General features: G+C 39.4%; 2 protein-coding genes across 4 annotated transcripts in view; both read left to right on the top strand.

Moving 5' to 3' along the window:
• Nucleotides 1-5619: 5619 nt before the first annotated feature.
• LOC111374982 (phosphatase IMPL1, chloroplastic) overlaps nt 5620-22040 on the top strand; it is a 22514-nt gene continuing 6093 nt past the window's right edge. The window contains exons 1-8 of one of the 3 annotated variants that reach the window (XM_022997744.1): nt 5620-6040; nt 18141-18211; nt 18433-18566; nt 19234-19322; nt 19632-19689; nt 19771-19823; nt 21225-21323; nt 21588-21701. In XM_022997744.1, coding sequence (XP_022853512.1) covers nt 5711-6040; nt 18141-18211; nt 18433-18566; nt 19234-19322; nt 19632-19689; nt 19771-19823; nt 21225-21323; nt 21588-21701 — 948 coding nt within the window. In that variant the 5' untranslated portion in view covers nt 5620-5710. The other 2 variants (XM_022997743.1, XM_022997746.1) reach the window with 2 other exon arrangements.
• LOC111374981 (uncharacterized mitochondrial protein AtMg00810-like) lies at nt 9641-18134 on the top strand. The gene is made up of 2 exons (XM_022997742.1): nt 9641-10537; nt 10597-18134. Exon 2 carries the CDS (start codon nt 11280-11282, stop codon nt 12435-12437), a length of 1158 nt encoding a protein of 385 aa, XP_022853510.1. The 5' UTR covers nt 9641-10537; nt 10597-11279; the 3' UTR covers nt 12438-18134.

Raw genomic sequence — 22040 nt, 5'->3', positions numbered from 1 at the left:
ATCCCAGAGTTATTCGACAATAAAAATCACATTATATGAAAGAAAAGATATTGAAATCACCAAATCCGATCGAGATCCTTCTTGACTTCACCAAAGATTTTAGTTCTTCATGGAGTTTCTTGTGCCAAGGATGAGAGAAAAGTGTATGAGGCTGAATGGAGGCGTTCTGGGACGTTTTTGGGGTTAAAACCATGTGCAACACGCGTTTCCACAAGAGATTGAATCGAATAAGGAAAGTAAATTTTCGACAAGAATTTTCTGTGCGACTGCTTTCAGTATTTTGATCATAACTTCCTCTCTTGACGTCCGATTGAGGTGATTCAAGTTTCATTGGAAAGCTAACTCAAATTATTACAATCTTGATGGAAATAGCTCTTTCCAAATTCGGACGTTTACTAGGTCAAACGTTGATATCAATCTTTAGCTCAAAATCTGAAAAATCGTTATATTTGGTTGAAATTTGATTTGTGAAAATATTATAGGCATATTTAACTTCTTTTGACTTCTAATTACACCAATGGACTCGTAAATTTCTCAAATCATCATTCCATAGCCCGTCTCATCTATGAATTATTTGCAACTTTGTCCTTGAACTTTCACTTCTTCTCGCTTTGGTCCTTTTTCATTTGTTTCTTCCAAATTTCACCGTTTTCACTAAAATGCAACCTAAACCAAAACATAAGAGTAATGAGTGCATTTTGGCATGATATAATCAAATGAATGTAATAATTAAAAGAGAAAAATATGATATTTTACACTCTTATCAAAACCACACCCCTATCATGTTTAATATACAGTTGTTTAGTTTGTTTGAATCTCTCCTTCTCTAGTTTATTATAGAATGAATCTTGAAGTACCTTTTGTTGCAAGTCCTTCTACCAATCAGCTTGGATGTGAGATATGGCTAAGAAGTAGACTTCTCCCACGGGTGACAATGCATCTGCCCCTTTATTCTATTGATCCCGCTTGTACTCAATGATGTAATCATACCCAAGAAGCTTTGGTAACCAACACGCTTGAGCAGGAGTAGTGATACGTCGTTCCATTAAAAATTTAAGGATTTTCTAATTAGTTTTAACAACAAAAGACCGACTCAGTAGATAAGGCCTCCACTTGGAATGACTTTTACAATGGCGAGCATCTCTTTTTCATAGGTAAAGAATTAGCGCTGACCCCTTCAATGCCTCGCTAAAGAAGGCAATAGGCTATTCCTGTTGAGATAAAATAGCTCCAATGTCCATTCCACAAGCATCACATTCAACTACAAATTGTTGGAAAAAATCAAGAAGTCGGAGAACATGAGGAGATGATAAAGCTTCTTTTAATTTTTAAAATGCATTTTCTATCTCAAAATTCCAGGTGAACCCATCTCTATCTAATAGATGAGTTAAGGGAGCCGCTATCCCGCCAAACCCACTAATGAATTTTTGATAGTATCCAGCTAGACTAAAAAATCTGTACACCCCTTTGGCAGTTATAAGAACCGGTCATTCAATGTTAGCTTGAATTTTAGCAGGGTCGACTACAACTCCTTTTTTCTGATATGATATGTCCCAAGTAGTCTACCTGTCTAACACCAAACCAACATTTTGATTCTTTGGTAAAAAGGCAATTAGACTTCAAAATTCTTAAAACAATGTATAGATGAGAAATGTGTTCTTGCATTAAGTTACTATATACCAATATATCATCAAAGAAGACCAAAATAAACTTATGGAGGTAGGGACGAAAAAGATCATTCATTAAACTTTAGAATGTTGCAGGCACAATAGTGGGTCCTACTGGCATGACAACAAATTCATAGTGCTCTTCATATGTGCAAAATGCGATCTTTGGTATGCCACTCTCATGAACTCGTATTTGACGGTATCCTGATCATAGGTCAAGCTTTACAAAATATCTAGAGCCATATAATTCATCGATAACCGGTATGGGATATTTATCCTATATGGTGATTTCATTGAGAGCTCTATATTCAACACAAAATTGCCAAGTTCCATCAGCCTCCTTTACCAGCAATACTTGAAAAAAGGGCTTCGATTGAGACAGATTAGCCTCGAGTATAAGAGTTCTTGAATCATTTTCTTGATCTCGGCCTTTTGATAATATGGACAATGGTAGGGCCTAACATTGATTGGACGGCTATGAGCTTGAAGCGGTATTTTGTGATCATGGATACGAGCTAGTGGCAGTTGAGAGCGGGTTCAAACACTTGCTTAAATTTCTGGAGAATATTAGCAATAACTGGGAAATGACCTTTTTGGTTTTTAGATGGACAAAGGGATATCAATTGAAGGAGCATGCTAGAACTATGGATGTAATATAATGTCATTCTTTCTCACCGAGAGCCTCCAATCTTGCATGCTTTAAGCCTTGAAAGGTGTGAATGGTTCTAAGATCTTGGAATGTCATGGTCAGGCTTTGGTTATTTGTTTCTACCGTTCCTAGTGCCACAAGCCATTGAACTTCCAAAACTAATTGACATGATGCTATTTGTAAGATGTAAAAATCAACCTTAACTTGATATCCTTGAAGGTCTAAGAGTATGGCCAAACATTTCCGTGTACAATCGATTTTTTCCCTATTGGCAACCATGACTTGGAATGTCTTATGACGAGTTACTAGTAAGTCACACTTTATTACCAATGATTGATCCATAAGGTTATGTGTACTCCCCCATAAATTAAGCTCATGACCTCTCTACCCTTTAACCTACTTTGGAGTCGTATGGTCTAGAGTTGTTCTGTTTCAGCGATAGCGTGGAAAGAAATTTTGGGCAGATCCCTTATAACTAATGGTAGCTACGCGACATCTTGCACGTCCTCTCCAGTGTCCATTACGTCTTCCATCATGAATAGTTGAGATTGTTGACACCGATGTCCGGGAAGGAATTTTTCATCACAATAATATCATAGCCCACTTTTCCTACGCTCCTGGGCTTCCTGGCTTGTGATTCTTTTGAAGGGATTGGCATTGTTGTTGGCACCAGTTCCTGCCTTGAGTGTAGGTGGGGGACCAAGAACCCTAACTTAATTAATTTTAGTTGTTAACCGAGCACAAAAGGATGAGAGAAGTTGGCTGATTTTCTTTGTAAAAAGTTTATTTCTTTTAGCAACGCAGCATCTGAGAGTGTTTAATTTTTACGTCGAGTTTTATCTCGTCTAGTAATTCAGCTATGAAGCATCTAACCAGCAAAGATTTCGAAAAATCGTCTACTCAGTGGGATAATTTATAGAAAGCTTCTTGGTAAGTTGTGATAGTGACTGTTTGCTCGAGTCGAGTGAATACTTTAGAGGGGTCTTCATAATTCGTTGGTCCTAAATGGAGTAACAATGCCCTGGAAAATCTGTCCAGGTCACTAGTCCTTTAGACTTGGAGCACTATCGATGCCGTTGGAGAGCAATTCCCTCGAGGTGAAAGGAAGCAAGTAAGATCTGTTGATCAAGAGTGACTTCATTGAAATCGAAGTACTGTTCAGCTTCGTAGACCCATCCAGTTGGGTTTCTCCATCAAATTTTGGGAAGGTGGGTTTAAGATGATGATTGTTATGGTGTGATGATAGTTGAGAGTGACTGGATAAAGGTCGATTAAATTGATTGGATGATTCGGTTGGGGCGAACGAGTTTATGTCTGGGTTATTCACATGAGGAATTTGTGATGCTCGCAGGGATTGTAGTTCTTGCAAAATCGTTTGTAGCGTAGTGCGAACTTCATCAATATTAGATTCATGGCATCACAATACTTCATGAACTTCATTTCAGTACTCAACATTGGATGATTTCGAGTAGCCATAGTTAACCAAAACCTTGCTCTGATACCAATGATAGGCGGATTTTTTATGCAGGATGAAGAGTAGGGAAGGAAATAGATGAGAAGTAAAGAGAATAAATAGTTGCCGTAATTGTTGTCCTCTTTTATTAACTTCTAATGGCTAATTATAGATCGATTACAACTTGATAAGCGAGTAATCCAACGAACTAATCCAGAATCAAAGAATAACAAGAAACAATAAATAATCACATTAGCTATTTTTAAGCAACCACTACATGGTTAAAACACGTTCAACACATTTCATGGCTTCTGTTATTCATTAGCGTGGATTGGGTCTTCCTGCGATCCATGCAAACGTGTACATATCATGATTACATTGAAGAAGGGTGTTCGTCGATTTTTAAAATCCACCATATCTATTGTTTTTGGGTTCATCGTCTTCACAGCATGCTGGTGCTTACGGTGGGGTTGTGGTAATTGTAGTGGCGACCATGTGGTAGGGTGGATGGGGATCGTAGCGCCGACATGGTGGGAGGTGGGGTGGATTTTACGTTGGGGTGAGTTGGATAGTTGTTTAGAAGATGACGATCCTTTTACAAATTCCTTTTTTATTATTTTTAAATTATTTAATATTAAAAAATGTAAAATTATCCACTTATCATTTTAAATTAGTCAAAAATTGACTAGATCGTTGATTGTTGGTCAACTAACGATATAATTAACGATTTTTGTGAGTTTGTCCTTTAGGTGTGAAGTTTTTGAAAGTTTGGAATGGTTGGTGATACAAACTAATTGTTAAGGTAAAGGTTGCTAAAAATTCAAAGATTTGAAACATTACTACAATTACCCCTTATTAATATGTTATCATGGCCAATTCTAAGCTCTTGTTTAAGTCCCATTTTTGTCATAAAAATGCATTTTAAATAGTGTATTAATGAAAAATGTGTGATTAAAAAGTAAGAAAATATTTTGAATTTACATATAATATTATTTTATTAAAAAATGTGTGATTAAAATGATATCAAAACATTGTTTAATAGTACATTTTTTTTTCAAAAAACGTGGCTCAAACAAGGGCTAAAATTCAAACTAGGACCAAGGCTATGAAAAGATTGTTTGGGACCTTTAACATAATCTGATTCGATCCCACTAATTAAATTGACAACACAAATGATATAAGTAAAAAAATCAAAGCCAAATGAATAATTGTGACCCCATCTTGTCATGCGTGCGTCTACTCGAATATAGGACTAATAGGTCGTTTAAGATAAAACTTAAATCCTTTATATAGTATTAGAGCTTACTTGGTTCAAAAGAACAATATATATTTGTATGAACTATTGAGTTCTCTTTGTACAAAATTGTTAACTGCAGTCACGGGCGTCACAAAAGTTAACTGTGGGTGGTAAATTGTTTTTTAGAAGTTTTGACACAAAAATGAAAGAATGCCAATAGGTTAGGACTTCTGCTACTATTTTTCCTTAATTTAGTGCAAATTACCATTCCTCTCCAGTTCTTTCAGTGCAGTATTCTGGAGTTTGTCCACGTTTTCAAGGGAAAACAAATTACTGCATAATGGAGGACAGATTAACCATGCTTGATATGCTTGATCCATAGAATAAGTTTTCACATAATGCTGTTAAAATATAGGGAAGTGCTATATGTACATAATTGTTTACTTAGTGATGTCCATAATTACACGTGGCACTGGATCCGATATTTAATTCAAATTTTACACTTGCACATCAATAATTGAATAATTTTCATATCACATTATGGACATTATTATGTGCAATAATTCCTAAAATATATACATAATGCGATGGACAGGATATTTTTTGGCAATTTTTTTTTTTCATTGTGAATTCCGACAGTAATACATCCAGTCCAAGCCCTTCTCTCCGACCAGACAGCACATAGAAAACCCAATCTCTCCGAAATGGGAAGGTGGTTAACAGTCTCATCATCAACCGTGGCTCCCTTAAGATATTCTAAAAAATCCCCCTTTGTTATTGCTTATAAGCACCCAAAAGTCTCACTTCCAATGAGTTCCAATGCAAGTTCACGGCCTTGTATCGGTTCTAACTCTGGGTTTTGTAGGACGCTGCCCTTTACCTTTAGAGCCTCTAGAACACTGTGCACAAAGGCTGTTTTATCAGAGGTTCCCAATCAGAGTCCATTCTCTAAAGTTGGTGCAGAATCCACAGGGCCCATCCCTTCGGAGCAGCTTCTTCAGGTGGCTGCAACCGCCGCCGAGACTGGTGCTCAGGTTTTCAGCTTATCCTAAGATTAGAGTATTTCGCTTATTGGAGTAAGTCACTTAAGAATTTTTGGTCATAACCATAATTGGTGTTCATTGTATCCGGGTATTTTTCTTTTCGAGCTGTCTGAGGCTCTGAGCAATCTAGATGCATCTGCAATGGACCACCTTAAACTATAACTAGTGAAAGGAACAATGAGAGTGGTATTTGTTGAAACAGAATGAGTATCTTGCTTAAGTTTAAAAAATGTTTTGATTAATAGTGGTTCAGAGCTATGATATCTTTGATCTCTTTGGAATTTTAAGTGCAAAAACTTAATCGTAGTATATGCTGCAGGGTCTAGTATTTGATTTGTAGTTTTCCTGTTCAATGCAAATTGAAGTCATTAGGCACAAGCACGCCAACACCGTGTGTTTGGTGGAGCTTAATATAGGTTTTCCTTGATTCTGCAAGGAACTCATGAACACATGGTAGGACGTCGGTGGTGGCGCCATATCTATCAAAGGTAGTACCCTTGTATCAAAGGTAGTACCCTTGCTTTGGCTACATGATTGTGTTACGAACCCAATAGATGGATGAACAAAATTGAGTTAAGGAATGATACTTTTATTGTAATGAAGAACAAATTACAGTAAAGAGAAAAATAACAGAGCCTAATCAAGGAACTCTGCTAGCCCTGCCAACTTCTCCTACTCTCAAATTCCCTGCTATTGTGCCTACTCTCTACGTTTATTTATAGTTGCTGCTTAACAGATTTTCCCTCCCAAATACTCCCCCTAACAGGCTTCAATTTCACGTAACAAACTATCAGGTTCCCCTTAACTACTTTCATATGGATCTCCAAGCTTCTTGCCTCTTCTAGAATCAGATGGGATGTTTATCAATACCCCTGGGTTCCAAAGACACCTTGTCCTCAAGGTGGAAGTCGGGAAAGTGTTGGGGAATAGAAGCTGCGGATCCCAGGAAGCTTCGAAGTCAGGTAGCCCTTTCTATTGAATTAAGACTTCGAATCCTAAGCGATGGCCTGCAAGCGCTGGTCGCACCTCAAGTACCTTTTTTGGTTCCACATTCCAAGTCAAGTTACTATCAAGATGCGAAGGTAACTGTTGGCATGTCTCAGTAGGTCCCAGGGCCTTTTTAAGCTATGACACATGGAACATCGGATGAATTGTAGCTGTGGATGGAAGGTCCAGGCGACAAGCCACAAGCCCTATGCATTCCAAGATTCTGAAGAGACCAAAGTAGAGCGGACTTAGTTTTTCATTAGGTTTCTTAGCCAAAGAACAGAGTCGGTAAGGACGTAGTTTCACATAGACAAGATCTCCTAACTTGAGAATAACCTCTCGTCAGTGTAGATCAGCTGAATTCTTCATCTAATTCTGAGCCCGCTCGAGGTGTGATTTCAATTCAGTCAGAATTTCATCCCTATCGGACAGCTGTTGCTCTACTTTTGAGATTGATGTAGGCTGATTACCATAACGTATGAGTGGCGGGGATTGTGACCATAGACAACCAAAAAAGGAGTGGTGTTGTTTGAAACATGAAAAGTGGTGTTATACCAATATTCTGCCCAAGACAACCATGTGTACCAACTACGAGGTTTGTCATAGGTAAAACACCTTAAGTAAGTTTCGACGCAACAGTTCACTACCTTCGTTTGTGTAGAAAGGACCGAATATAGTAAAGGGGGTAGTTATGGTAATTAGAATTAATTAGAGATTGCAATCTTGTATTTTTTGGTAGAACAATTTACTTCCAAATTTAGAAGATTAGTTTCCTTTTTTCTTCCTTCACCTCATGTATATAAATCGATTGTAATCAATATTGTGAATACAAAAAAAGTGAGAATTTCCTCTCACGTGTGTATCTTCTTTATGGTATCAGAGCTGGTTCTCTAACCTAGCAAACCATGGCGGAATTCCCCGCTAACATGCAGGCATCTACAATGTCAGATACCGAAACAGAGGTCAATTCCTCAATTGGTCACAACTCATTCGAGAATTCATCGTTCCAACTTACTGTCGAAAAATTGAATGGAAAAAACTACCGCGAATGGGCCCAATCGATAAAATTAGTAATTGATGGAAAGGGGAAGATGGGTTATCTTACTGGAGAAGCGAAGAGGCCGACAAACACCACCCTGCTGCAACGTTGGAACTCTGAAAATTCCATGGTAACAGCCTAGCTTGTGAACTCTATGAAACCTTCTATAGGAAAAGCCTACCTATTCCTTGCGATGGCAAAAGACGTATGGGACGCCGTGAAAGACACCTACTCGGACGCCGGTAATGCATTGCAAATTTTTGAATTAAAAACTCGCTTATGGCAGACTAAACAAGGGACGAGAGATGTCACTGAATACTTCATGGACATGACATCTCTCTGGCAAGATCTCGACCTAAGCAGTGAAGAGGAGTGGAAGTGCCCTGATGATATCGCGTTATACAAAAAGAAGCAGGAAAACGAACGAGTCTATGAATTTCTTGCAGGTCTGAATCGAGAACTGGATGAAGTCAGAGGCCGAATCCTAGGTCGTCGTCCACTGCCGTCCACTCGCGAGGTGTTTTCGGAGGTGCGCCGTGAGGAGGCTCGCCGGCAGGTAATGTTGAAGGAGGCCTCTGGTGAAGTATCGGCCTTGGCTGGGAAGAAGGCTGGACCTCCGTATGGTATAACGTCTGGGCCTGGACGTGGGAAATTAATTGGGCCGGCAGTTGGGCCAGAAACTGAGCATATTAATGGACCTTCAATTGGAGGTGGAATTTCGAGTTTTTCAAAGGGATCTACAAATGGGTCGACCCAAAAACAAAGGGGTCGTCCTTGGTGTGAGCATTGTCGTAGGCCGGGCCATAAAATAGACACATGTTGGGAAATTAATGGGAAACCCAACGAATGGAAATCAAGACAAACCATGAGGAGTCGGGGTTATCAAGTTGAAACAAAAAACAATCCGGTCTCAGGTAGTGCATTTAATCCCGAGCAACTGAGCAACTCTATTAAATATTCTCAAAATTTCAAACATCCGATCAGTCTTCCCCTAAAGGTCCTTCTAGCTTACTAGCCCACAAAGGTACTTTTCTTAGAGCATTAAATACTTTACGATACAAAAATGCTTGGATCATTGACTCCGGTGCATCCGGTCACATGACGGACTCGTATTACCTATTCTCTTCATATTCTACTTGTCCTGGTAACATTCGAATTAAAATTGCAGATGACTCACTTTCATCTGTTGCAGGAAAAGGGAACATTCGAATATCTAATTCCCTAACATTGGATTCAGTCCTTTATGTCCCAAATTTGTCATGTAACTTGTTATCTGTTAGTCAATTAGCAAAAAAATCCAATTGTTCTGTTAATTTCTTTCCATCATATTGTGTCTTTCAGACCTTTCATCGGGGAAGACGATTGGCAGTGCTAAGGAATGCGAGGGACTTTACTACTTCGACGAAGCTGACGTGAGTACACTAGGTCAAATTTCAAGTTGTAATTCTTCATCTACCTCTAAGGATAGTGAAATTTTGTTATGGCACAATAGAATGGGTCATCCTAGCTTGCAATATTTAAAACATATTTGTCCTTCAATTTTCATGAATAAAATATCTATTGACTTTCAATGTGAAAATTGTGAATTTGCAAAGCATCAGCGTACATTTTTTCCAAAACATGAGTACAAACCATCTAAACCATTTGCTATGATTCATAGTAATCTATGGGGACCATCCCGCACTCCTAATCGTACCCAAACAAAATGGTTTATTACATTTATTGATGACCACACTCGAGTCTGTTGGGTTTATTTATTGAAAGACAAAACTGATGTTAGATCTGTCTTTATGAACTTCCACTCCATGATATTGACACAATTTCAAACACAACTTCAAATCCTCCGTACCGATAATGGCACGGAATATTTCAATGCTACTTTGCAAGATTACCTAAAAAAACACGGAATTGTCCATCAAAGCTCATGCGTCCATACCCCCCAACAAAATAGGATTGCTGAACGGAAAAATAGACACATACTAGAAGTTGATCGTGCCTTAATGTTTACTATGAACATGCCAAAAACATTCTGGGGGGATTCCATTTTAACATCTACTTACCTAATTAACCGGTTGCCTAGTAGGACGCTCTCCTTCGACTCACCCTTACAAAGGCTCCAAAAATACTTCCCTACTTCCTGCCTTAGTTCAAACCTACCTCTAAAAATATTTGGCAGCACTGCATTTGTACATATTCACTCTCAAAATTGAAACAAACTTGAACCACGTGCTATCAAATGTGTGTTTATTGGGTACTCACCTACTCAAAAAGGGTACAAATGCTATGACTCATCTGGGAAAAGAGTCATAGTTAGCCTTGATGTCAGTTTTTTCGAAAACACACCTTACTTCCTGAAACCTTCTCTTCAGGGGGAGAACTTGAGTGAAGATCAGTTCTCAAATAACGAGTTCCTGGACTTTGACCTTTCCCCAACTGATTTCACGTTCCCTAACCCTTCTAAGGTGTCATACACAGAAGATAACTTTCCCCAACTGATTTCACGTTCCCTAACCCTTCTAAGGTGTCATACACAGAAGATAACTTGAATTCAGGGAGAGATGAAGGAAAACAGAGAGTGATAAAGAGACCCTAGTTTACTCAACAAGGCCTAAATCGAAGTGTAAGGAACCTCTCATGCCTGAAGCACCAAAAGAGTTCGAACCGGTGAGAGGAACTGATGAAAATCCCCTCGATCCAAGTGATGATCTACCTATTGCTCTCAGAAAACAAACCCGATCATGTACTCTACATCCTATCTCAAAATTCATGTCTTATAATGCTCTATCTACTGAATTTCGTGCTTTTACTGCTAATCTTGATGAAACAGAAATTCCAAAAAATATTCAAGAAGCCTTGGAATCACCCAAATGGAGAGAGGCAGTGATGGAGGAAATGAAAGCCTTAAAGAAAAATGAAACTTAGGAAGTGGTAAACCTGCCAAAAGGAAAGAAACCTGTAGGGTGCAAATAGGTTTTTAACGTGAAGTACAAGGCAGATGGGACGATTGAACGCTACAAAGCTCGTTTAGTTGCCAAAGGGTATACTCAAACCTATGGCATTGACTATACAGAAACATTCGCACCAGTGGCTAAATTAAATACAATCCGAGTTCTTCTGTCATTAGCAGTAAACCTAGATTGGCCACTTCAACAGTTGGACATTAAAAACGCATTTCTCAATGGGGAACTAGAAGAAGAAGTATTCATGACAATACCATCGGGCTTCAACAATTCAAATGAGGAAAGTCGAGTATGTAAGCTCAGGAAATCTTTATATGGGCTTAAACAGTCACCCAGAGCATGGTTCGATAGATTTGCAAAGGTATTGAAAACTCAAGGATATCAACAAGGGCAGTCAGACCATACCATGTTCTATCATCTATCCAGAGGAGTAAAGACCATCCTTATTGTGTATGTGGATGATATTATCTTGACAGGGGACAACATAGGTGAAATGGAAAGACTAAAGAAGTGCCTAGCAACTGAATTTGAGGTAAAAGACCTTGGGCAAATGCGATACTTCTTGGGAATGGAGATTGCAAGATCAAAGAAAGGTATCAGCGTTTCCCAACGAAAATACATTCTTGACCTGTTGGCTGAAACAGGTATGTTGGGGTGCAAACCAAGCGATACACCTATTGAGGCGGGGAAAGTGATAAAGGACACCGGAAAACCCGTGGAAATGGACAAATATCAAAGACTAGTTGGAAAATTGATCTACCTCTCACACACTAGACCTGATATTGCTTTCGCAGTCAGTGTGGTCAGTCAACATATGCAGGCTCCCAAAGAAATTCGTCTAGAAGCAGTTTATAAAATTCTTAGATACCTAAAGGGAACATCTGGAAGAGGTCTATTCTTCGGGAAAAATAAGAGTAAAGGAGTAGAAATATTCACATATGCAGATTGGGCTGGATCAACGGAAGATAGAAGGTCTACTACCGGCTACTGCACCTTTGTATGGGGAAATACGACAACCTGGAGAAGTAAGAAACAAAATGTGGTAGCTAGAAGCAGTGCTGAGGCTGAATTCAGAGCTGTTGCACAAGGAATATGTGAAGGACTTTGGATAAAGAAGCTCTTGGGAGAATTGAAAGTTGAAGTAGAACTTCCAATTAAACTCTATTGTGATAACAAAGCAGCTATTAACATTTCGCTCAACCCAGTACAACATGATAGAACTAAACATATAGAAGTTGACAGACATTTCATCAAAGAAAAGGTCGACAACGGGATTATTTGTATGACATATACTCCTACAAAAGAACAAACGGCCGATGTATTCACAAAAGGATTGCCCAGACAAGCATTCCACGACTTTATCAGCAAGTTGAACATGATCAACATCTACAGTTCAACTTGAGGGGGAGTGTAGAAAGGACCGAATATAGTAAAGGAGGTAGTTATGGTAATTAGAATTAATTAGAGATTGCAATCTCGTATTTTTTGGTAGAACAATTTACTTCCAAATTTAGAAGATTAGTTTCCTTTTTTCTTCCTTCACCTCATGTATATAAATCGATTATAATCAATATTGTGAATACAAAAAAAGTGAGAATTTCCTCTCACGTGTGTATCTTCTTTAGTTTGTCCATCAGTTTGAGGATGGTAGGCATTGCTTTTACGGACAGTTCCCGTAGCTAAAAAAGCTCCCTCAAAAAAATGACCGAGAAAAACCTTGTCATGGTCTGGGACAATTGACTAGGGAATGTCGTGAAGTTTTACGACCTCTCGGATAAATACTCCAGCCACACCTACTGATGTAAAAGGGGTGTTTGAGGCCTAAGAAATGGGCATATTTGCTTAGCCAGTCAACCACCACCAAAATTGAATTATAGCCTCCGGATTTTGAAAGTCCCCCAATGAAGTCCATCGAAATATCCTCCCATATCAATTGTGGAATAGGAAGAGGCTGCATCAAACCTGCAGGAGAAAGTGCGAGACTTTTATTCTTCTAGCATGCTGGACATTCTTCAACAAACTTCTTCACGTCCTTCTTCATCCCTAATCGGTATAGATCCTCGGCGAGATGCTTGTAAGTTCGAAGGAGCCTTGAATGCCCTCCAAAGTGCTGCTATGGAACTTCCTTAAGGAGCTTAGGAATCAGGAGAGAAGAACCCGATAGCACTAGTCATCCCTTGTGCAACAGTCTCCCTTGGTCTAGGGAAGAATAGGAGTGTGTGGCTGAGTCCTTTGTTAAGTCCTTTATTTTAGACAGCTGAGGATCAGCGGCAACCTGTTTTAGGGATGTCCAGCATGGTTGGAGTTGTGATGACCGACAATTCAACTGGAGGAGCTATTTGTGACCATGCATCCGCAGCCTTATTCTCTATACCGGGATGATATCGAATCTCAAACTCAAAACCCATGAGCTTAGTCAACCACTTTTGGAACTCTCCTTGAAACTACCCTCTGTTCCAGTAAGTATTTTAAGCTTCGCTGGTCTGTTCTCACGATGAAATGACATCCCAACACGTAATGTCACAACCTTTGGACAGCTAAGACGACTGCCATTAATTCTCTTTCGTACACAAACTTGAGGCGTGATTTAGTGGATAAGACCTGGTTGAAATAAGCTCTGGGCTGCTGGTTTTGCATTAGGATTGCCCCCCACGCCATACCCAGACGCGTTTGCCTCAATAACGAAGCGTTTGGAGAAATCAGGAAGGGCAAACATAGGCACTGAAGACATGGCCCTTTTTAGCCACCGGAAAGCTGCCTCAGCCTCTACCGTCCATCCAAAAGCATCTTTCTTAAGCTTTTGTGTAAGGGACCAAGAGATTTCACCATACCCTGCTACAAAGCGGCGATAATACCCAGTCAACCTTAGGAATCCACGCAATTCCCTGATGTTTCAGGGTGTTGGCCAATTTGTTATAGCTAAAATCTTGTCCGGGTCTGTGGTCACCCTTGTTGCTAAGACCAGGTGACCCAAGTATTCAATTTGGGGCTGGGGAAACTGACTTTTTTCGCATTAGCATAGAGCTGATGGGAAGCTAAAATCTTGAAGACCTTTTCCAAGCGATGGACATGTGTCGCCATATCCTTGCTCTACACCAATATGTCATCAAAAGATACTAATACGAACTTTCTTAAGTACTCGCGGAATACCTAATTCATTAGGGACTGGAAAGCGGCAGGGGCATTTGTTAGCCCAAAGGGCATCATCAAGAATTCATAATATCCTTCATGAGTCCTGAAGGTAGTCTTAGGCACATCTTCCTTTCTTACTTGAATTTGGTGGTATCCCGACTCGGGGAATACCTAATTCATTAGGGACTGGAAAGTGGCAGGGGCATTTGTTAGCTCGAAGGGTATCACCAAGAATTCATAATATCCTTCATGCGTCCTGAAGGTAGTCTTAGGCACATCTTCCTTTCTTACTCGAATTTGGTGGTATCCCGACTTACGGTCCAGCTTGGAAAATATGTTGCCCCATGAAGTTCATCTAGCAATTTATCAATGACCGAAATCGGGAATTTATTCGAAATCATTGATTTGTTCAATGATCAGTAATCAATATAGAACCTCCAGCCCCTGTCCTTTTTCACTAGGAGCACAGGACTCGAGAAAGGGCTCGTACTAGGTCGTATGATCCTTGCATCCAACATGTCTCGGACCAAATGCTCAATTTCATTTTTCTAGAAGTGGGGGTATCTGTATGGCCTCACACTAATCCGATCAATTCTTATCGGATGGCATGATCAATTTCTCTGGTTGACGGCAGTGACCTAGGCATGTCAAAAACTGAGGGGTATTTTTGTAGTACTTGCTGCACTTCTATAGGTAGTGGCTTATTTTCAGCTTTCCCAACTTCGGCCCCTAGACTTCTTAACTCCACCCACACCCCTTGACCCTCTTGCTACAAGGCTTTTACCATAGTTTTGAGGGATACTTCTATATGATTGCGCCTGTGATTCCCTTTTAATGTAACCTCTCCTCCTAATTGAAAACTTATCTTGAGGAGTTTCCAATTTACTTCCATGTCGCCTAAGCTACACAACCACTGCATTCTTAAAATGACATCGGTATTACCCAATTCTAGTGTCAAAAAGTCTTCCACTATTTTCAGCCCCTGTATCTCTATTTTGAACCCTTACAAATCCCCTTTCCCTTGGTCGACACTCCAATCCCCATAACGACTCCATAGTTTGTTGTCGCCACAGTTGGTATCCCAAGCTGCTTAATCAATTCTACTGATATGAAGTTATGTGTTGCCCCCACAATCCACCAGCACCACCACTTCCTTCCTTCCTATCACTCATGTTCATATTACCTGGAGTGGAAAGCCTTACCATTGAATTTAGCGACACTTCTACTGTTTCTGCTACTTCCAGTGGGTCGCTGGCCGCTGGCAACTCTTCGCCTTTCTCATGTTCAGCTTCTTCCTCTTACAACAACAGTACCTTCAGCTCCCTATTTTTACACTTGTGCCCGACTGTGAACCTTTCGTCACAATGAAAATAGAGCCCCTTTTCCCTTCTTGCTTGCCGCTCTGCATCAGTCAACCTCCGAATTGGAGTTTCCCTGCGTGGGACCGGTGCTTTCTCTCCCACAGTCATTGATATGATTGGGAAGGGTTCACCGCCTATGTCTTTCCTAGATGTACAGTTGAAATCGACCTTACCATTTTTGGGCTTTGAGGATTAATAAGGATTTTCATTACTTGGTTCCTTTCTTCCACCGTTTGGGCCATTTCCATGATGCGGCCCAGCCCAATCGGTTGATGCAACCTAACTTCGGCCTTTATAGTTGGTTTGAGCCCATTAATATATGTACTCGCCAAAACCTCTTCAAGAAGATCGACCAATGGAGCTGCCAAGGCTTGGAACATTCTCCGATACTCCTCAACGGATCTTTCTTGTCGGATGGCCAAAAGTTTTTCGCATAAGCTACCCTCCTGTGTTGGTCTGAATCTCAGTAGGAGCTTCTGCCGGAATGATTCCCAGGTTCTAAATGGGTCTCTAGCCTTCGTCCACTGTAGGCATGAAAGGGCGCTACCATTGAGTCTAACCCCAACTGACGCCAGCTTCTCCTTCTCTGTCTTGCCATTAATCTCGAAGTACCTTTCTGCCCAGTACACCACCCGTCTGGGTCATCTCCGCTGAAAATAGGCATTCAAGCTTGTACACATGCCGCCAATCTCTTCCCGTCAAACTTTGATCGGCGGTGGCCGTTGTTCCTTCTATACTGGCCTCCTCCAACCCTTCCGGCCATCTTCCCCTGTCTTGTGCCTTGCAATCCAACATGGGTCTTGGGAGGTGCTAGTGGGTAATCCCTTTTCAATAGTACTTCCCGTTCCATCTTCTTCCAACCGTTTGCCCCTGGCCGTCTTAGGAAGATTCAAAGTAGTCATGGTTTTCTGCTTTTCTTCCACAGTCTATAGTATCTTGGCCATGCTCTGTGAAAGTTGTTCCATTGACTTTTCCAAACCGCCTAGAAGATGCAACTCCGATTTCATTTCTTCCACCTCTCTCTCAATGGCTTCCACTTTGCTATTTGTCTTTTTCTGGGCCATCAGGACTCGATGAGCTCTAATACCACTTTGTTACGAACCCAATAAATGAACGAACAAAATTGAGTTTAGGAACGATACTTTTATTGTAATGAAGAACGAATTACAGTAAAGAGAAACATAACAGAGCCTAATCAAGGAACTCTGCTATCTCTACCAACTTCTACTACTCTCAAATTGCCTGCTATTGTGCTGACTCTCTACGTTTATTTATAGTTGCTGATTAACAGATTTTCCCTCCCAAATCCTCCCCCCAACAGACTTCAATTTCACGTAACAAACTATCAGGTGCCCCTTAACTTCTTCCAGATGGATCTCCAAGCTTCCTGCCTCTTCTAGAATAGGTGAATCGGATGGGAGGTTTATCAGATTGCATGGTCCACGACCATAGGTGCTTGTATATACGTGGAGCACATTAGCTTTAATTATTCAAAGAAGTTCACCAAATGTAATTGTGCCTTCAGCAACCATAGGTGCTTGTACTGTACTGATGTAATCATGAAACCACGGCTTCTACTTGGCAAATGTGGTTGTTAAGGATTACGATTTATGGTTCTTGTAGTATTTACACAAGGCCCTATTCGTTCTTTGACTCCTAGTACTTTGGACACAAATTCTTTCATTTCTTGGTCTATTGACAAATAGCCCAATAATGTTGCTTTCTGGCAGGTGATCATGTTATCAATCTATCTAGGGATATCTACAGAGCCTGGAAGGTTGTGCTTTTTGCCCAATTTTAACGCATCATATGACTGGCGTTTCAAAGGAAAGTCGACCCCGATCATCTTACTGATACATAGAATCCAACTTCTCCTGAAAGTTTAAGCTATTGGGTTTTGAGCCCCATGTATATGTTGCATGCCATCCCAATTTATTTATTCATTTAATACGAGGCACTACAAACCTATTCCTTTGTTCATGGAGAAACACCCAACAAAATACATATATATGAACATGTCTGTTGATATTGTTGTACGCTTGTCTATTTTGTCTATTCTTAAATGAAGAAGCCAACTAAGAACATATATCACAACTAACTTACTCCCTAGTCAACTGATTAAGAACCAGCATCATCTCGGGCATGAAAATTTGGAGTCAATTCACTGCTGTAACTTTTGCTGCATGCATCCTATCCAATAGAGAGGCTGATTGTTTTACAACAATTTTATATTTGGTTAAATTGTTTTTGACTGTGATACAGATACAAAAGGTAATGGACAGGCCTCTTAAATGAATGTAAAATTTGGATTTGAATTCCGACTTTCTTAATTTTAGGGTTTAGTTACGTAATGTTCATACTTTGAATTTACTCTGGATTAGCTAGTTTCCTTTCATGTGAAGAGACTTCATTATCCTTTTTGCTGCTGCAAAATAGCTAGAAAATGAGAATACGTAATTGCTTTGATTTATGCATTCTTCTTAGATGGGTTTTTAAGTTTTTATTATTTATAATCTTATGCAATATACTTTTCACATGATATTTTTTTTTTCTTTTTTGATATTTGCACACCCTTATTTCCTTTCACGTTATAATTTTCTATTTCATTTCAGGTTGTGATGGATGCGGTGAATAAGCCTCGAAATATTGTCTATAAGGAAGGACAAACTGATCTGGTGACTGAGTAATTATCCATAAAATCTTGTCATTGTCATCATTTTTTTAGACTGCCATTGAGACACTACCTTTAAATTGCTCTCCGTCAATATAAACATATTTTAAGTTTTTCTTTATTGATCTCAGTTTTGAAGTCAATTAATTTGGTTCTGTTAATTCTTTCTTGCTGTTTTCACAGTGACTATTTATTGATTATTTGTATTCTTTGTCAATATTGAATTATTGCAGCACAGATAGAATAAGTGAGTCTGCTATTCTGGATGTCGTCCGAAAGAACTTCCAAGATCACCTCATTCTCGGGGAGGAGGGAGGAATCATTGGGGACTCATCTTCTGACTATCTTTGGTGCATTGATCCCTTAGGTTTGGGTCAAAAAAACCTTTTGCTTCTCTTGGAGACCATGTCTATGATATATCTATTAATTTCTTAGGTCCTGGAGGAAATTTGATGTGGAGCTTTAAATGAACAATGAAATTGAATAGTAGCGTTACTTAAGAAAACTGTAATGGCTTGTAGTAACCCCACTAAATATTTTCATTAAAATTATCTTGTTTTGACTAAGAATTCAAATACTTGGAAACCGTGCATGTCTCTGTAAAGGAGCTTAACGTGGCATCAAGAAATTGTCCTCAATAAATTGTCCTCCAATTGGCATTAACCTGAATCTTGTTGAACCAGGCTATAGCATTTAAAAGTGATGATCTAATAGTAATTGTTTGACTGAAGAGGATTAGCAGTCACAGGAGTTATTGTCATATCACCCAATCTTTATGAATTATGTAGTTGGTGTTAACTTGTATTGGCGAAAAGGCTGCTACATTTTACCTATATAGGATCAGACATAGCTTGTTCTATAAGGGGCTATAAGATTCAATATTTTCTCTATTTTTGGTGCTATGTTGTTGCCTACATTATCAAGCTGCATATATACACATGAATTGTGGTTGTCTGCATGTTTCTTTACTTTGCAACAGTTGCTTCTTGATCTGTACGGTTTTGAGCATGGTTTCCTTATTTACTTCGATGCAGATGGGACCACAAACTTTGCACATTGTTATCCTAGCTTTGCTGTCTCCGTGGGTGTGCTTTTCAGAGGAAAACCAGCTGCTGCTACAGTGGTAACTGATAAATCATTAAAAGGGTGACCTTTTCAGAATTTCATGTTTCTAGTCTCTAGCCATTTGTTATTAGCCTCAGTAAACGTCTCTCTCCAGTGTTTCTCTTATGAGAATGCAAGTGATATTAATTTTTTCTACTCTAAAAAAATTGCAAGTAGGAGATTAAAAAAGTCATCGTAATAAACTTATGCTCGAACACGACTTCATTTTTGAGAGCATTGTAGGGACAATATTGTCATCTTGACATTTTTTCTTAGGTGTGTTTCTTTACCATGAACATGAGGATGACAATGTCTCGTGCGTCTGTAGGTAGAGTTTGTCGGTGGACATAAGTGTTGGAATACTCGCACTTTTTCTGCAGCTGCAGGTAGGAGGCCTCTATTCTCAGGACTCCTGTAATTGTTATTTAGCTGTGTTCTTTAAGATATATCACTTCATAATATTCCAGGCAAAGGTGCCACTTGTAATGGTGAAAAGATTCACGTGAGTCCAACTGATAAGGTGAGTCATCATGTAATATGATTATAGAATGGCTTATTTTGAGTGGATATTTTTACTCCTTAACTCTTATTATCACTTGGTTCTTAAATATTAGTGCTTCGTTTATACATGAATTGTCATTTTGGAGTGTGTAATAATGGCGAGGTTGAGAGATGATGTGCTGCACAGCAGTTTCTTTGCAAATAATACTAGTAACAATGGAAAGAATGGACATGCTTTCTGAATTTTGTTATGTGTGTGTGTGTAATACACTATCGATCACGATAGCGTGATGAGTGTACAGACACTTCTATTAAGACAGCATCTCTGTGTCAAACACATATCATGTCGGTCGGGCATCTACATTTCTCGGACACTTCATGACATGGGTCTGGCACTGTGATGCTCGGACATGGCATTCCAGCTGGTGGCGTACCCATGTTGACACTATTCGACATGGGTATGGGTATGAAATATGGTGTGGATCCTTAAATTTATAAGTGGACACGGCCAAAATAATCCGGCTGGTGGATTTTGGAACCGCGGTAGCATCGGCGCGAGGCCATACAAGGGTGGGTGAGGGGCCTGCGTCACTGTTTTGCCGCCAGAGATGGGTGGGTCTGGAGGTTCGGGTGACGAGAGAGATGGTTGAGAGGCTGTGCGTATGTCTCCCATAAGAGGGAAGAGAAAAAAATTAGAGATTAATTTCCATTTCCTGTAAAATTGTATTAACTGAACAGCGATGAGTAATAATACCATGTCTGCTAGAAGATTGGTCAGATAGACAAAGTCCAATTGAGAAGATGAAGAAGCTCCAGTGGATGTGAGTGAATGGAAAAGGGGTTAATTTTCAGTTTGAGCTGTTGAGTTGGGGTTTACTGGATTAGGCCTAATTCATTGAGTGCTGAACTTATTTCTGGGGAAAAAATTGAAATTTGAAAGACTTGCTCATGTATTCATGTTCGAAATTTGGACTCGTTTTAGTCATGTCTTTGTACCCTACATTTTATTAGAAAATAAAAGATTTGACACTTAGATACGTACCCCTACTAGATAATGAGATACTTGCACCTAAATCCGAGTATCATTGGTCTGACAAGCCATATATTGTGTTCTATTATTAATATATATTTTGAGGCTCTGGGAGTGCTTTAGGGAGATTCCTCTTGCAAGTGTTCAATATGGCATGCGTCGTGTCCAATATTAAAAATTATAAAAATCATGATAATATGTAAATATGAAATATTAAAGAATTTAAATGGCATGTCAGCTTCTTACTTTTTAGAAATTCACTAGTTGTCATGTCCATGTCATGTTGTGTCTGTATCCATGCAACTTGATCTTCAAAACCATCTTTCCATTTATTGGGGTAGTGTTGGAGATTTTTATTTTTTTTCTTTTCATTTGTTGTATATCCATTAGGTGGAACGATCGCTTCTGGTTACTGGGTTTGGGTATGGACATGATGATGCATGGGCTACCAATATGGAGTTATTCAAGGAATTCACTGACATCAGTCGGGTAATTTTTTTTTTTTTTTTTTGTTACCCGATTTCTTTAAGGTTTATTTGATGATGCATGGGCTACCCATATAGAATTATTCAAGGAAGTCACTAACATTCATCAGGTAATCTTTTTTTTTTTTTTCTCATTTCTTTATGGTTTATTTAATTTTTTGTAAATTTACAGATGTTTTATGGTTTATGTTCATCAATACTGGATAAAAGGACTTTCTGTGATGAACTTTCACTTCCTGTCTTTCTCCTTTGTCATGTGTATGCGTAGGGTGTGAGAAGGCTTGGTGCTGCTGCAGTGGACATGTGCCATGTAGCTCTGGGAATTGTTGAAGCCTACTGGGAGTATCGTCTTAAACCATGGGATATGGCTGCCGGTGTTTTGGTAATTTCTTATCCTCAATTGTTAATGGGGAAAAGAGTCGCGAGTCTCATTCTATGGGTTGATGGACACTTAAGTCTCAATTCTAATTTCTTGGTACACATGTCCTTACAATAATACAAGTTTGGGGGCTAGTTTGCCAAAAAATTTAGAATGGGGACCAAGTCCTAATCGACTGACAGAACGGCGGCAGGTGGCTGCAATTTCCCTTCTAAATGTAATTTTCATGTACACTCTAGTCCCTTGCATATGCTTCACACAGTGGACTTGAACTATGTGGAATAGTTGTAGAAATGTGTGATGCACAACATGATGTTTGATGGGTGGGAGGGGTGAGCATAC

The sequence above is a fragment of the Olea europaea genome, unplaced genomic scaffold (assembly GCF_002742605.1).
Source record: "Olea europaea var. sylvestris unplaced genomic scaffold, O_europaea_v1 scaffold132, whole genome shotgun sequence".
Lineage (NCBI taxonomy): Eukaryota > Viridiplantae > Streptophyta > Magnoliopsida > Lamiales > Oleaceae > Olea > Olea europaea.
This window is presented reverse-complemented; position numbering and strand designations above follow the sequence as displayed.